The 17,120-nt window shown below is 44.5% G+C and overlaps 1 protein-coding gene across 4 annotated transcripts in view; it reads left to right on the top strand.

The window, feature by feature from the left end:
* The window catches only part of BMPR1B (bone morphogenetic protein receptor type 1B), a 573,406-nt gene that overhangs the window by 509,467 nt on the left and 46,819 nt on the right, over window positions 1-17,120 (top strand). For all 4 annotated transcript variants that reach the window (XM_078676220.1, XM_078676218.1, XM_078676221.1 and 1 more), the window contains exon 5: window positions 12,180-12,276. In XM_078676220.1, coding sequence (XP_078532346.1) covers window positions 12,180-12,276 — 97 coding nt within the window. The remainder of the gene's footprint in view (window positions 1-12,179; window positions 12,277-17,120) is intronic.

The following is a 17,120-nucleotide window of genomic DNA, read 5'->3' as shown; positions in this document are numbered from 1 at the left end:
CCTCTCTGGCCATTGATGGTGATCCATTGCCCATACTTAACAGTATTTGGGGGCACCTGGATCTTAGGAACCATCTCCCGTTCTCCCAGGGACACTAAGGTGACACCCGCCCACTCACCCCCCTTATCTAAGGGCAACTCCTCCCCGAGCGCTACACTAGCTACTCCCGGTGGTTTTCCTCCGGTGGGAGGGGGTGGTCTCTTTGGGCATCTGACATCTCCCTTATAATGTCCAATACCACCACACTCAAAGCAGTGGAGAACCCTTGGCTGCTGGCTTTGGCCAGGATTAGGGTTTCTGGGCGGGTTTGCCTTAGGGGTGAAACCTGTTCCCTTTCCCTGGAAATTGTTTTGGGGACCTTTAGAGAACTCTCGCTTTTTATCTCCCCCCCCTCCTTCTTCTGGGGGGCGCCCTGTCCGGCCTTTTGGGAATCCCCTCCAGTCCCCTTTGAGGACACCCGGGTACTTGCCCAGATGTCCGCCTCCTCTGCAAGCTTCCGGGGATTGGTCAGCTTGCTGTCCACCAGGTGTTGGCGCAGCTCGGGAAAGCATTTCTCGAGGAGGTGCTCTTTCAAAAATAGATCATACAACCCCTCATAATCCTTCACCTCACTGCCCTTTACCCAGCCCTCTAATGCCTTTCTTGCATAATCAAGGAAGTCCACCCAGTTCTGGGTGCTTAACTTGTGGCTCCCCCTGAACTTCTGGCGATATCTTTCTGGGGTAAGCCCAAACTTCTTTACCAAGGCTAACTTCATGGTGGGGTAGTTGGTTTGCTCCTCTGATTCCAAGGCCAGCAAGGTGTCCCGACCAGTAGGAGGCATGTACTTGTACAACCCACCCCCCCAGTGCTTCTCCTGGATCCCATGGGCTCTTAAGGAGACCTCATAGGCTGCCAGCCACTTGGCTATGTCATCCCCCTGACTATAGCTGGCAATTATATCCTTAGGCAGGTAGGGTCTGGACTCCCGGGTTGGTTCTCTGGTTTCGCTGCCACCATTTGGAGTTGGAAAGGGTCCCCGTTGCAGGGCCTGGAGTTCTAACTCTTTTAGTTTGAATTCATGAGCCATTCTCCGCTCTTCCTTCTCCTGTTCTAACCTCCTCCCCTCCCTCTTTTCTTCCAACTCCATTTTTGCTATTTCCCACCTTAACAGTCTATCCTCTCTCCTGTCAGCTAACTCGGTTTCTGACAACCCTCTCGATGACACACTGCTGCCCTCCCGTGAGGTTGCCTTGGGGCTGATTGACATCTCACCCACCCCCGGGGAACATTCCGCAGTCCTATCAATGACAGTACCTCTGTCCGATTCCTCCTCTTCCACCGTTCCCTCCTCATTGCGCGCTTCCACCCAAGCCCTCAAACTGGTCTGGAGTTCCCCCTTCTTGGCACCACGCTTAAAGAACACTTCCAATTGTTGACAGAAATCTTTTAGCTGGGCCAATGAATGTGTCCAGTTTTTCCAGTGCAAATTCCATTTTGCAAAAGGGCAACACAAGGTTAAGCACACAAAAAGAATAGAGTGGCAAGGGCAACCTGAAGCTACCTCCACCCCACTACCAGGAACAAATTTGGAAAAACAAAAGTAAAAATTAGGAGGGCCGCTAGGAGAAAACTCCAGGTGTAGGCTAGTGGATTACACTAAATTACTACAGAGTAGTTGCAACCACAGTCAAGATCCCACCGCTAGACACCAACTTGTTGGAACCTAAATATGTCAGGTCACCTAGGGTAGCCTGGCCTAGGGTAAGGCAATATCAACAAAGGCACATGTGTAAAGGTTGCAAACCACCCAGCAGTAATCTAATGCAATATCACTCAAAAATGACACTACACCAATGTTTGTGTAAAAATAAGAGCTTGTTTTATAAAAATATTTTATCTACTCTTCAGTCATTTTACATCTCAATATACTGTACAAATTGGTCAGAAGATTCCAGTTGACATATAACCTCAGTAGAATTCAGTTCAAAAGAAGTTGGTCTTCTACAGTGTTAGGTTTCTCACCCCAGTGGAGGCTCTCTAATTATATCACCAGAACGTCCACAACGTTGACACTTCCTCCACTTCAGTTTAACACATTAGAAATGTCCAGGTCTTAGAACCCTGGAAGGTTACCTCCCCTTGACAGAGCAACACCCTCCTCGCAAGAGATCAGTAACCCCAAGATGACAGTTTCAAGTTTCAAATGGAATGTTTCTATCGCTCAATTATCACTTGCACATAGGTAAATAAAATGAGGTCACCGTTTCTTCTTCCCTTCCCCCTCTGTAAAAGAATCTCACACTTCAGCATTCAAGTTTATAACTTTCCACAATTGCAGGACACTCCCCCAGTACTGTGGAGATTTTTCATAAATGCCTCCCTCTGAGTTTGTTAAACGTAGGCTTGTCTCCGGCTCTCCCGGGCCCTTCCTGACTCAACACGGAGATCCCCAGGAAATAGCGGGTAATGAGGGAGGGTTCTGTCAGGTGATTCCAATAAAGGGCTCAAGAGAACTCCTCCTCCGCTTCTCGTGTGATCCCCTCAGTCAAGCTGTTCTCCTCCCTTAAACCTCCACCTTACTTGATAATGGAGCGGAGGGTGGCGCTGACTCGGTTCCCCTCAGCTCTCCCGCCTCCGCTGCTACTCCGCTCACGAAGCACGCCCTAGACGCCTGGGCTCGCAGGGGGCGGCGTCTGGGCTGAGGAAATCGGGGTTTCCGGCTCCCGGGCAAGACGCACTACTCACTGTCAGGATGCGAGGCAGCGCAGGCGCGGGTGATTAGTGTTCCCGCTTGGCGCCGCCTCACTTGCTTGCTCGCCTGCCCTGACACCGCTTCTGGGCCTGCGCTCTCTCTCCTCACCCTGCCGCACTATTGGAACTGCACAGAGTCGAACGCTCACTTCTTCCTGTGCTCAATGCCGCACAAGCTCCGCTGTCACTCGCCTCTCTACTGCAGCTTCCTGGAGGCGCAGGGCGCCACACCTCGCTCCAATCCGCTTCCACCAAAACGCTGGTAGGTGAAGTTTACCAGGGGAATGTAGGAAGAAGGTCCCCAGCAGGAGCTAGGACAACGGGGGAAAGAGGGGCCAAGGGCTCAAGGGGGGGGTCTTCCGCCACAGCCGGGCCAATTTCACAGAAGAAGAAGGCGGTTGGGAGGGTTTGGTCAGGGGCCAGAGGGGGAACGTCTCCCTGAAGTGGTTGTCTATCACACGGACAAACTAACTGCTTCCAGTGCGTCGTCCTCCTCACACCACTGCCTCTCTCCTCCAACTCCCTGTACTACACAAAATGGCTCCCTGACCCTTGCCCTTTTATAGCCAAACCACACAGGGTCCAGTAGGGTCCAGAAAGTTCTGGAAGGCCTAATGTTAACCTATGGGGCAGTCTAGGATGTGGCAGTTGGGGACAGTTGGTGGCCACCATTTTGTGAAACTCAGTAAATCCCTGACAGGAAAGGCACCTAAACTGAGGTGACTGTTTATGAGGGGAAAAGAGCACCTATCCCCCCAGGCCAACACCATAAAAATCTAGTGGACACAAAAATAAATAAAGGCATGAGGGGCAAAAAGGGGACAAAATAAATAATAAATTGGAGGGACTACGCAAAAAGTCAGACAGGTCTAACAAGTTACAATTAGCTGAGGAGACAGCAGGAGATAATGTAGAAGAAAGAGATGACTTCTTTAAGGACTGAGGCCAGCATGGCTAGAGATGTCTTGTCTTCAGCAATAGTTTATAGGGCCAAAGCTATGTTGGCAGGAGGGACAGTGCTTAAAATGGACAATAATAAGTGATGGTATTTTCTGCCCCTGCTGTAATTGCTTCCTGCTCAGATGAGACAATATGTTACCTCAAACGAGGTTGGCATTAGGTTTGCAGGGCCTATCGATTGTGCCTAATTTCCTGCCTACAAAGTGGAGATTAGTTGTCTGCAGCCCAGTTATTTTCGCACACTATGATCATTCCAAAATGCTTTGCATTTGTTCTGATTTTGCCTTATCATCCTTATTAGAAGATAGTCTTATGCATCCAAAGTTCGTTCTGGGATTACTTCATCATGCTGCTACTAAGCTTCCATCCCAAGAACTCTTATTTCATACGTCCTTTGCGTCACACAAGAATTCAATAGAAATATGCAAACATTATCAGTAAACATATTCTCATTCTTCAAATAGTGTTCCAAATTATTTAAAAAAACATTTATTACAATTTAATAATCTGTTCCCATTTGTATTCAGGGGTACTTTGCTGGTTTGGATGTCCGCCCTGACATGGCATTTATTCACTAAAATGGCAGCAGTAGCTGAAGGGGCATCAGAGGTTGATCCCTTGACCCATGCTTAGCTCCACAACAGCTACTTATTTGCTGGCCAGTGACTAGGGAGTGGAATGTAGTTTAAAGAAAATACATTAGTCTTTTAAAGCTCTGTTTGTTTATTTTCTGATCCTTTCACTGAGACAAGGGGTACTGAGTGCAGTACGATGAGTACCAAATGGAAAACTAGGTCAACCTCTCTAACCCTTGGTAATCCCAGATTGACACCCATGTGTGATGTGGGTGGAATCATTGTAAAACAAGCATTGGCATAGCCAATAGGTCTCACCTTTGGGACCTTATAAGTGTTTGGTTATCCAGCACAATATCCTTGGTGCAACATTATGAACTGTTGCATGGTTAAACACTTAAAAGGTCCCAGAGACGAGACCTATTGGCTATGTCAATGCTTGTTCAGTTTACAAATGACAGATACAGCGTCCTGTGAGAGATGCCTTGAGGATGGTGTGGAGATAATGGGGCTTTATTTTTTTTAAAGAGCCATTATTGCACCAGATGCAGTGGCATTTGTGCGTACATTGTGAGGGGCCACCTCATCACAATTTTGTCTGTCTTAATAGCAAAAATGGAGTGGGAGATATTTTCCTTGCTAACTAAAATTTAGGAATAAGGGATGGTCATTCTTGTGCACATGGACAAGCCAAGCAACACGAGGCAAGAAGAGATGGGACTTCAGCACACTGAAGATGGGAATTCGAGCACACTTAAAAAATGAGAACCATCCATTACAGCAGCTGCACACGTATGCTGTCATTACCGGACGGTGGTACGTGATACAGTTTGTAGACTCTAACTTCCCACGCAGGCGAGGAGGTGCGGCGAGTGACAGTGACATATACTGTTAGTGGAGTCTTTGTGGGACCCCACCAGGGATGCTTTTGTGGGTAGAGCAGAGGGTCTTCCTAGTGATTTGGGACATTTACAGGAGGCCAGGATAGTGGTTTGATGATGGTTGGGGCAATAAAGTTTCGGAGCTGTAACAACATTCTTAAGCCCTAATCACACAGCCATTAGTTTGTGCTCATTCACAAACTCCCCCATTCCGTCAACACCCTGGAAATGGTTAAGGAATTACTGCTGACACAGGCAGGATTAAACCTGTTACCATGGTGTGAAGGGGAATGGTGCACCCCAAAAGGATGACAGGGAATGAGTTTCTTCTCCACAAAGAAAAATATTTTGCCTGTAATAAAAAAAAAACACATAAGGCAACAAAAAAAGAAAACCCAGATACAGCCGTCACCTCCACTGGTGCAACCAATAGCACACAATCGCATTACAAAGCATAATCAGGGAACAGCGCTGTGACCCCACCCACAAGATGAAATTAAAGAACTAGACACAAGCACACACAGCCAAACACAAAGAAAAGAACACTCAAACTGAAAAGTAGGGGCAGATTCCCACACTTCCAAACAGCTATAAGTGTTTTATCTAAAACTTTTTAGTCTAGGAGCGTCCTGCAACTATAGTAATATTCGTACTGAAATTCCATAGAGGTTAGTTTGTCAACCTTGGAAGGATGAACGCCTGTGACGCCCCTATAAGGACAGAAACAAATCCGCAGCCAGCACTCAACCCACTGAGTTATCTCATCATTTAAAGTGATACAGTGCCATTCTGCGCGAAGCCTGGTCTCCAGTTAAGTTCCCGGTACTGTGCTCGCCTTACCTGTCTCCAGCGCTTTGTCCAGCTGTAGGTTCCTGTTGCAGTCTTCGTCCATCACCCCATGCGTGCTCCAGCACTCCATGGCCCCCTTACACTCTGGCCCGCCCCCTGCCCAGTTTGGACTCAATGGGGGACGTATTACAGGGGGAGGGTTGTTACCTTTAGTGCCAGATGGTAAGTGTCACATCTACGAGATCTGAAGGAGGAAGGGAGGCAAAGAAGGGCAAACTGAGTGCAAAGGGCCGAGTGGGATGTGAATGAGCTCACAAGAAAACAGAAGGAGAGAGAAACCGAGAATGAAAGGGATGTACAAGAAATCCAAGAGAATGGATGAAGGAACAAGGCAGGAGTGGCGGGGAGGAAAGTAAGTGAGCCATGTGAGAATTGTTGGGGGGGAAACGAGGGTTAGGAAATAAATAAAAGTAGGGGGACGTCTGAGAGGGAAATCGGAAATAATAAAGAGGGAAACTAAGTCAGAGGAGAAAGTACCAAGGAAACATGGATTTGGGAAGGTGGGGCAAGTGCCAAAAATATAACTGGGAAAGAGAAATAAATGAAACAATGGCTGCCGAAGCAAAAGAAATGAGAATGTGAAGGAGCAAGGAAAAATAAATCCGGGATAAAGTTAAATAAGAACGCAAAGACGGGGGCTAGAAAGGAGGAGCTGTAAGAAAGGAAGGGGCAATGAGCAAAATACATTGGGAAGGACTGAAAAGGAGGATATAAGGGCTTAAGACCAGTACGCGCGCTCTTGGGAGGGCAGTCTGCTCTTTTTTGAAGTACATACTCAAGCTTGTGGCGCACCCCTGCTCTCTTCCGCAAGGTGGATGCTGCCACAAGCACGAGTATGTGCTTCCAAAAAGAGCAGAGCAAAGGCTAAAGGTCCTCATATACAGCGCATGCGCGCTGCGTCGGCGAGACCTAAAAACCTGTCTGCTCAGTTTTTATCCTTAATGTATGTTATTAGAGCAAATCTTATCAAAACATGGGTCGTGTTTCTTTCTAAATGGCTGCTCCAGCATTTCAAATAAAAAAATACTTGGTGGGAGTTGTCACCAATAGATAGTCAATAGTCTATGTGCTCTAGAGCTAGGATATATGGCAGCACACATAGAAAGAGGAAAAAGAAATGAGGAGAAATGAACATAGTTCTCCTTGTTAAGCCTCACCTTGGAATGCATACGGATTTGGTGCTTTTACCAGCTTTCTGCTTCCTAGGGCCAACGCAGGCACCCTTGCACCACGGTGCAAGGGTTCGTCTGTTGCATGCAGAATTGTTTTTGTGCAGGAAGGGACACTTTCCTGCACAAAAACAATTCTAAGAGGCGTTTTCCTCTTTCTATGTGTTTTGCAAAATGCAGCACACATAGAAAGTGGAAAAAAGCGAGGCGATTAACATATTTCTCCTTGTTACTTCTCACCTTGGGATGCATAACGATTTGGCGCCTTCCTAGGTCTACATGACTTTGTAATTCTGGGGCAGTGGCAAAATCCATGGGTGTTGGGTGGGAGAACCCACTGTAAAGCCCATGGAAAGCCTCCCGGGTGCAGAGTAAGGCAACACAGTGAGTTACGTTGTGTCACCTTACTAATGAAGAATGAGGCCACTCAAAGCCACGCAAGGTGGCTTAGTGTGGCATTATAAACAGAAATCAGAGCCCTGTGTCACACATGTACCACTTTCTTTGGTGCAAAGGTGATGCAAGGCTCTCGTAAATAAACCCCTTTGTTCACTAACAACATTGCCGGAAGGGTGTAGGGGCATGAATGTTTTCTATGTTAATGATAAAAACTATCTTGTAATGATGTACTAAGGTGAAACACTTCTGCATTTCAAAGTACTGATCTTTTTTTAATTTTGGGCAGCGTTATTGTGCTTTGTTGCACAATTGAAATGCAAAGCATTTTCATTGCTGGACTCATGCACAGGCTCGCCCACCTCTATGTGAAAGGTATCTATAGCGAGATAAATATTTTTCACAATATTTTTTTGCATTTAGATCGCACTCGAAACCGCTTTTACATGATGCTATATGTTTTTTTACTCACGTTGCAATGCACTTTATGATTGGTCTCCAGCCACTAATAAATTAAAAGATGTTGCAGGGCACCTCTGTTTATTTGGGGATGGGCTAGATCTGAGAACAGCAACTTTGATCCCTGCTGCTACTTTCACACCTCCTCCTTGGACCCAATAAGCATCAGTCATGCAGAGCAGTGAGTGAAAAGCAGGCATCTGAAAGGAGAAAGAACGATGGTACATCTGTCTTTACACAGAGGTAACAACGACGTGGTTATGCGTATAGGAATTGAGGCGCCTAAATTAAGATTAGCATTAAATTAAGGTTGATTGAGATTAAGGTTCACGGTGCTTTAAGGTATGAAGAACCACAAACTCCACAGGGTTAGAGAAAATTTCTCAAAATTGCAATTTCTACTCCCAAGCACACGTTTAAGTAAAAACGGTTTCCCTATTAGTGATGAGTATATATACAGTGATTCAATAACACATTACACCATAAACCAAATTCTTTGTTTAGGGGGTTCCTTTTGTCCCGCTTTTAATCAGTTCTTTCCAGCAACAGCCAACGCGTTTCGTCGCATACAGGTGTGAAACCGCGACTTCCTCAAGGCTATGGTGTCTGAACGTATAGCTTTGTATATGCGGTGTTAATTCCGACCCACACAGGGTTTCTGAAGAATCGAGATGTCGCAATATAAGCGCAAATCCTTTGGTATTTCACTCCAAATGAATCACCAATATGTTCACTCCTCTTTGTTTCCCAATCGTAGTGTTCCCATTCATTCTATGTGTCAACGCCGTGTACAGCTTTGTAGTGACTGACTTGAAGGCAGGCACCAACTCCAGCCCGGCCTAGGGTAGCCGGGAGGGCGGGGGGGAGGGGGGAGGAGGGAGGAGAAGTCTTTTGATTTTGGCTGGATGTTGGTTCCTCCGTGTTTTTTTTGATAGAAAAGTCGCCAAGGGTCAAAAGGTGAGCAATTTTGTGAGAAGTGGTCAATTAGCTCCTGGTTGGTTGCGTACATGAGACACTTCCTGTATATTTTATTATATTCTTCCACACAGTCTCAAAATGGATTGATGTGAAGATCTCTGGGCACTGGACCAGGTTTAATGCGGAACACACCTAGGGGTTGTCTCAGGATGGGCAGTAGGACAGAACGCTCTCCTTAATAGGTAATCCAATGTGATTGGGGGAACCCACTAAATGTAAACTAGTGTTTGTCCTATCTATGGCTTTGTTGTAATTGGTTGGACTAGTAAAGTAGATGCCTGTGCTAAGGAAAAACTGAGAGCTCCCCCTAATGAGCCTTTCTGTATAAGTTTTACTCCATTATCGTGAGATGAATGTAGATTCGCCACTAAGGCCACCACTTGATACCCGTGTAGGCCACAGTCTTCTACTACACAAGAGGGTAGGAACTCTTTAACATCAGGTCAGATCAAACGCTAGAGAGAATGGATTTTCGGGTGCCCACGTATAAGGAATGAATATATACTAGTCTGTGGCCAATTAGTGTGGTGCCTGAGGTTGACAAATCAGTACTTTAATTTGCTAGACTCTAGGAAGGAAGCAATTCAGAGGTATGTGCACAGAGTAAAGACCGAGTCGGACTTTTAAAAAATCTGAGACCATCCTCTGTTTCATATAGGGTGGAATCAGACTCCCAACTTCTGTTGCAAGAAAGTCTTGTCCTGAGATCCTCGTTAAAGATCATTACCTCCATTTTGTCAGAGTTTAGTTAGAGCCATTGTCTCATCATCCGGTTGCAAAACCATATGGAAGCACCTCCAAGGCAAACTCTAGCCTGCAGAGGTGAACACCTCCCAAATTGGCCAGCCGGCTGTAGCCCTTGTGAAGGTGTTGGCTCTGCCAAAACGCCACTTTGATAGTCAAGCTGCCAAACCGTAAATGTTCTTGTTAATATTTTAATAACTTCAATGCAAATACAGCCTTTATCTCCATTACACCGTACTAATGAAATTGGGGGTGATTATCTTGTTTATCATGTTAGTTTATGACAGAGCATGACATACAGGTAAATGGCCTCTCGGTGCTAGATTTGAAATTGATGTAACATCTTATTTGATTAATGTTCACATAGAAAGGACCGAGTGTACATTCTGGAAGGTTCGGAAAACATTGCTGTTTCATAAGAACAACAAAAGGTTATTCGATAAGCTCTCTGTCCAGTGAAAAATCATCAATTCTACACAATGTAAAGGCATAGCAGGCAGATGGCATTTGCCAATAAGTTGACTGGCATGGATGGGAGCATACAGGCCAACATATGGATCAATATAGCGTGTCTTGGAGAAAAGGGCAAAAATTAAACCACATCCTCAGCGGAATGTCTGGCTACTATAACGTAGGAGAAATAGCCACCAGCTCGGTGAGCATGGTGAGTACCGCTACACCAAAAATGGTAGATGTAAATAAAGTACTTTTCTTGTGGCATTGGCGGACATCTACACTGGATCACAAAAAAGATCAAAGCAAATTTTCAATTTAGTCCATGCAGGTTTGATTTTTGTCCAACGTGCTTTCACAACTATGCAGACTGTCTTGGCATCCGTTGATGAATGCTGTGTTGGATCTGTACTTTAACAGATTTGTGCCCTTTATGGATGTGCTGCTCCCCAGAGTTTGACAGACAAACTCTGACCTAGTCAGATTAACAACAGTGTTAAATATATATCTATCTTATTTGTTTAAGGGCCTAGTGGCCACTGTCCACATAATTAACATTCTTAAACAAGACATTGGTAGATGGTTCGAACTGTGCATATCCTTGCACATATCAAGGCGATGGCGTTCTCCCCAAAACACTTGCGCTGCGCTACTGTTGTTACATGTGCTTACCAAGCCAAATTGTTTGAGTTGACACTTGCCAAAGATTTCCTCGTAAATGACGAAAACCCTTGCTTAAGCCCTCCGTATATAGAGAAAGCCGTAGAATAAAACAAGCCAGTATATAGCTTTCCCTTACTGCCTTTGAAATTAGACAGTGGCTAGGTTGGCAAATTGTTTCTTCACTAGTGGTACCCCAACATGAGTACTAACTGAACACAAGCTGTTTAGTGATTCATGTCAACTAACTTGTTAACAAGTGATCCTCTGATATTCTCATCCCACGTAAAACAGGAGCCCTGCCTTGGACTCTCTCAAACCGCCCATTCAAGTCCATCCCCCTGCCCCCCCAGGTTGGCTCTGCACATGCTGTGGCCCACTCTGATTGCATTAATTCCCATGTAGAAAAGGTATATCCTCTAAAAGATTCACTCTGCAGAGCTTCATGGGCCAGATGTACAACTCTTCCAATTTGCGAGTCGCAATTTGCATCGTTTTGCATCTCAGACACTGGTTGTAATTCCTACTGGGGTCGTAAATTGCCTGCCTCATTAATATTCAGAGGCAGGTGTAATTTGAGACTCTAATGGGAATGACTAGCACTCCCAGGAAAAGGAAAACTGGATGCATTTTAAAAATTATTATAAAACTTTACAGTTTCATTTTTTTAAGAGTAGGCAGTCGTCCGTGGGACCACTGTCTGCTCTTAAAAAAATATTTTTAATTCCAGTCACAAAGGGGAAGGGGCCCCCTGGTGACCCCTTCCCGTTTGTGAGTGGCTTACCACCCATTTGAAATGGGTGGTAAACTGTAAGTGTTTTGCACCCGCAATTGGGGCAGCAAAACAATCTTGCATTGAAGTGCGAGTCGCTAGTAGGAAGGAACGCCCTTGGCACGCTCCTTCCTAATAGCGAGTCACACACCCTATTTTGTGAGTTGGTAATAGGTTACAGATTCGCAAAATAGGGTTTGTAAATAGGGCAGATCAATTTTGCGGTCGCAAACAGGCTGATTTCACTTTTGCAACTGCAAAAAACGATTGTACATCTGGCCCTAAGTGTCCTTTGGGCCTTCATGGTCAAAAGAGGAAAAGGAAATAAGCTGCTACTCTGTATGCAGTCTATTAATAGATCACAGAGTGTTTAAGTTCTGGGGCAATACGGATAAACTTCAATGGCAATCGTTTTTCGTATACTTTTTAAAAACACAAGCAGATTTCAAAGTTGATTTTTATATGGTATCAATAAAGGAGTGCATAGATCACCGCCTCACCAAGATATTTGCCTTGCACAGTTGCTGACCTCTGTTTTTTTTCATTACAGATTTTGTTGACGAAAGCATTCACAACATGGCCCTGCTGATCTCCGTCACTGTGTGCAGCGCTATCCTGGCTCTGATTCTGATCTTCTGTTATTTTAGGTAAGCAGAAAGCCGTGCCCATGCTTAAGGCTCTCTGCTCAACAAACGCTTGCCTCGTCCCTTAAATGGTAATGAATAAGTTCGCCAAATGATGCATTGTCAACACCTGGTACCAGCCGTTCCTTTTCCTAATTACTGTTTTCATATCTGTTAGTCCAGTTGGTTAAATTGATTAAAACTAAGATTATAACACCCCCCCCCCCCCCCCCAAGGAGGCAATAGGGTGTTAAAGGATTGACTACGACTGGAAATGTTATTTCTTGACATTTGGCTGTTTCTTGCAATCTTTTTTGATCTTGATATAATGAATTAGAATCTTTCTGCCTTTTTTGATTAAACTCCAATGGCAGCCCCCCACCTTAATTAACTCCCCATTTTGCAGGGCTGCTTTGACCTTAATTCCCCTTTTAATCTGAGCGATTTGAAAAAACATCTCAGGGTAGCTGCACTGGGGCAGTTGTAGTATGCAGACGTAATAAACAAAGGGTTAGATCTGAGAAGCAACATTAGTAGTGGTTTCATTTTCCTCCCATTTGGCCATTAGTTGTACTGGATTTCGATGTTCCTTCCTGTTGAATGCTATGCACATTGGCCTAACCAATGTGACCCAAACTGTGAAAATATCATTGCCGCATTCATACTATGTTGACTTTATATGGTAGCAGTGTTGACTGGCCCTGTCCCATAATGATTTTACCACCCGATTCGCAAATGTAGGTTGCGATTTACAGGGCCGGCTTTAGCACGGATGGTGCCAGGTGCGACAGGCCTTTTAGGAACCTCCCTCTCCACGGATTTCCTCGCTACCACCATCCAATAGGATCCCTCATCTCTCCACAGCTCTGGTCTTACATGCATGGTGCTACTCATTCCAGTGTAAAGAGTCTCAGAGCACTTTACTCACACACCCACATTATACAAAAACTGTGCGAATCATCGACATGGGAAATGTTACATAAAACAATGGGGATTACATTGTGTAGGGATCACATGTCATCCCTACCAGTAAGCAGTATAATTTAAGTGTTTGATCTCGAAAAGCACAAACTCAGGATGTAAAATGTACCACAGTGGCTGGGATTGGTTTTACTAATACCACCCAAACTAACCCTTAGCATCATTAGTATAATGAAAGACTAAAGAAAAAAATAACATTCTAACCTATATAATGCATTCTACATGCATCAGATCTCTTGGATTACAGCTCATAGGTCTCTGTGCTATACTAGGAGTGCGATGTATGAGCAGAAGGTAACACAAGGATCTCTCTGTCACATGCAGTTATCCATTAAGCTAGGCAAATACAATACAGTTCTATGCTCTGCAGAGTACCCTTTCTTTTCAGTAGCTGTATTAACCCTCTGAGCTACTTAATGGTAAGAGCGAAAACTCCCATCGTTCCATCATGTACCTTAATGTAATACTAAAATCAGGAAATAATAAGTCTGCTGCTTCAAACTTTGTGTGGCAAGAGCATCTAACATTCATCAGTAATATCTGTGTTTTTTATGAGGGCTATCTGTATTCTACTGTTTGGGGATAGTAAAAGTAAACTTCATGAAGGAAATTGTTTTGGCGTTTGGGAGGTCCCGTTTTATGCAATATTTTCTAAAGCATGAGAGGCCAAAGCTTGACTCGCATAAGGACTAGGAAAGAAAAGCTCCCCACTTAGCCCATTGGGGAAGCATGACTGGTTCCTGGGGTCACATGTACAGCCCAATGCTGGGATGGGCCATCCTCGCATCCTATTCCTTTTTTTTTTTTTTTAACACCATTCCCTGTTTCTATCATGTTTTCTGACCGCACCATAGGTGGGCAGATTGGATGATACCCCAAATCTGCCCCCTCCCACCCAGAGAGGCAGAAACAACCTACTCAAGTCACTCGACTCGGATCAATGCTGCCTTCTCATCCTCCTAGACTTATCGGCTGCATTTGATACAGTGAACCACAATCTGCTCTTAAGAGTTCTTCAAGAAAGGGCTGGTCTACAAGAGACGGTCCTTCACTGGTTCTCTTCCTTTCTTCACAACCGATCACAAAGAGTAAAAATCAAAAACTTCGAATCCGACCTCCACCCTGTCATCAGAGGTGTTCCACAAGGGTCTGTACTCTCCTCCCCAGCTCTTCAACATATACATTGAACCCCTCACTTCTTTACTCAAAAAATCCAACATCTCCTTTCATCTATATGCTGACTACACGCAGCTCTATCTGGAAACCACCTCAATTGATGACATTTAGAGACTAAACAACACGCTCAAGGAGGTCCAACACTGGCTCACAACCAATCACTTTAAACTGAACCATGAAAAAACAGAAATCCTACTCCTTTCCAACAAAGGTGACAACCCCCAAATCGAAGAATGGGTCACAGCCATTGATGCCCTCAATGGTAACCTCTCCTTGAAAGACTCGGTGAAATCTCTAGGGATCACCCTAGACCCAAAACTGGACATGAAGAAACACATTGCAAGATCCGCAAAAAGTGCCTTTCTCAACCTAAAATTACTATACAAAATAAAACCCTTCCTCCCACCCAAGGACCTCCAGCAAGCCACCCAAGCATTGGTCCTCTCCAGAATAGACTACGGGATCGCTACCTTGACGGGGAAAGCAAAAACCTACCTTGCCCCCTTGAAGACTACACTCAATGCAGCAGCAAGAATGGTCACCGGAACTAAGAAATCCGAGCACATTTCTACAGCCCTCCGAGACCTCAGATGGCTCCCAGTGGAGTTAAGAGCCAGCTTTAGAACAGCCTGACTCATGCTCAAACCCCTGCATACAGGTAAACCAGAATATCTGGCTGCCAAACTCAAAAGTATGGTCCTAGACACAATTTATAAACACGGCTAGTGATGTGAGTATTACTTCTTCACAGTCAACAAAAAATCAGACTTAATCTGAACCTACAAATACATGGAGATGTATTATTAGCTTAACTCAGCCAAAAATGCAACAAAAATGCAGTAAATGCAAAAAACCCAACACAATTATCACAATAAATCCTACTGCAGTTTATTTACAATTTCATAAAATTTCAGGTGAAGTAGAAAAGGAAAAGGAAAGAAATTTGGTGCTCAAGTAAAAGAAGGTGCGAGTATAGGTCTTAGAGTGATTCAGTGCAAAAAAAGAGAAATTATTTTGGGGATCCCCCCACCAAAAGCCTACACCTGCCCAAACCACCCCCCCCCCCTTCTGCCCCCCTGTATAATAATTGTATATAGACTGTGAATGGGTAGGCTAAATATGTGCAATGTAAAATAATTTCTCTTTTTTTGCACTGAATCACTCTAAGACCTATACTCGCACCTTCTTTTACTTGAGCACCAAATTTCTTTCCTTTTCCTTTTCTACTTCACCTGAAATTTTATGAAATTGTAAATAAACTGCAGTAGGATTTATTGTGATAATTGTGTTGGGTTTTTTGCATTTACTGCATTTTTGTTGCATTTTTGGCTGAGTTAAGCTAATAATACATCTCCATGTATTTGTAGGTTCAGATTAAGTCTGATTTTTTGTTGACTGTGAAGAAGTAATACTCACATCACTAGCCGTGTTTATAAATTGTGTCTAGGACCATATTTTTTATATATATACAGTTACCCAGGTCCTATTGATTTCTTGGGTTTACCCCATTGTTTTCAATGGCCAAACTCAAAAGGGCAGGCCAGTCCAGGAACCTCAGGAGCTCCAGCTCTGTACTGCTCAACCTGCCAAAAACTCGCAAGCACAGAACCACAGCCAAATCGTTTGCTGGAAACGCACCTAAAATCCGGAACTCCATCCCATCCCACATCAGAACAATCCCCTTGTTAACAAAATTCAAGAGCCTACTCAAAGCCCTCTTCCTCGACCGCCCTCAAAGGAACTGACAGACCCTGGTTAGTCCCCCAACCGACACTCCATCTTTACTAATACTCGAGACTGATAACATGGTCGCAGCTCAAGAAATCCTCCTGTGTATAAACATTTTGATTGCCGATTATGTATGTATGGTTGATTATGAGATCCCACCTTCTGACGCAGTTCAAGACATCTTTTTGGGTATAAACTTTTCGATTACCGATTATGTATGGATGAATATCAGATCCTACCCCCTGCTAGTCTACCCTGTGGCCATATGCCAGTCCCTCGCCTGCCCTGTTCATTATTATATATGCTGTGAAGCACTCTGATACCCTTTGGTCCAGCTAGCGCTATACAAAACTACTAAAATAAAATAAATAAAATAAAAATAATTTGTCTGTTATACATGGGAAAGATAGAGTAGCCCAGTGTCAGTAAGGGTAAATCATCCATACCTTTCTTTTAATTACTTTTCCCCTTGAGGTCCGGAGGGCTTTCTGTCCCCATGAGATTGGCATGTTAGTGGCAAATGTTTAAATCTGCATCCCTCTCCCACTGTATTTCCTCTCTCGTTCTGCCCCCATCGCCCCGGATGGGGCAGAACAAGTTCTGAGTAACTGCAGTGGCTGCCTGTTAACAGAAGGGACCGGCCAACCACCCCATAAATCTATAAAATAAATCCCTGATACTAGTGAGTTTTTTTTTCACCCTAATAGTCCAAAATAGTGGTTGGGCAAACTTTTTGAGAACCACAACCAACTTTTCAGAATGACAAACTTTCGCACCCCACCTAAATTTAATGGACACGAGGAGGGGCGTTTCTTTTTTTTTTTTACGTAACCGAAGCATTGTGTCGTAGCGCCCTGTCATTTACATTTAACACCTTTTCTAATTTAGTGGCCTCTAACTTTGCACAGACCTACAGTTTACTCCTGAAACTGTAAGCGCGCAAATGACAAAGTGTGTAAATCAGGTTCCTGGGAAAATTGATC

The sequence above is a fragment of the Lissotriton helveticus genome, chromosome 2_1 (assembly GCF_964261635.1).
Source record: "Lissotriton helveticus chromosome 2_1, aLisHel1.1, whole genome shotgun sequence".
Lineage (NCBI taxonomy): Eukaryota > Metazoa > Chordata > Amphibia > Caudata > Salamandridae > Lissotriton > Lissotriton helveticus.
Note: the sequence above shows the minus strand (reverse complement) of the source record. Positions and strands in the feature narration are given on the sequence as shown.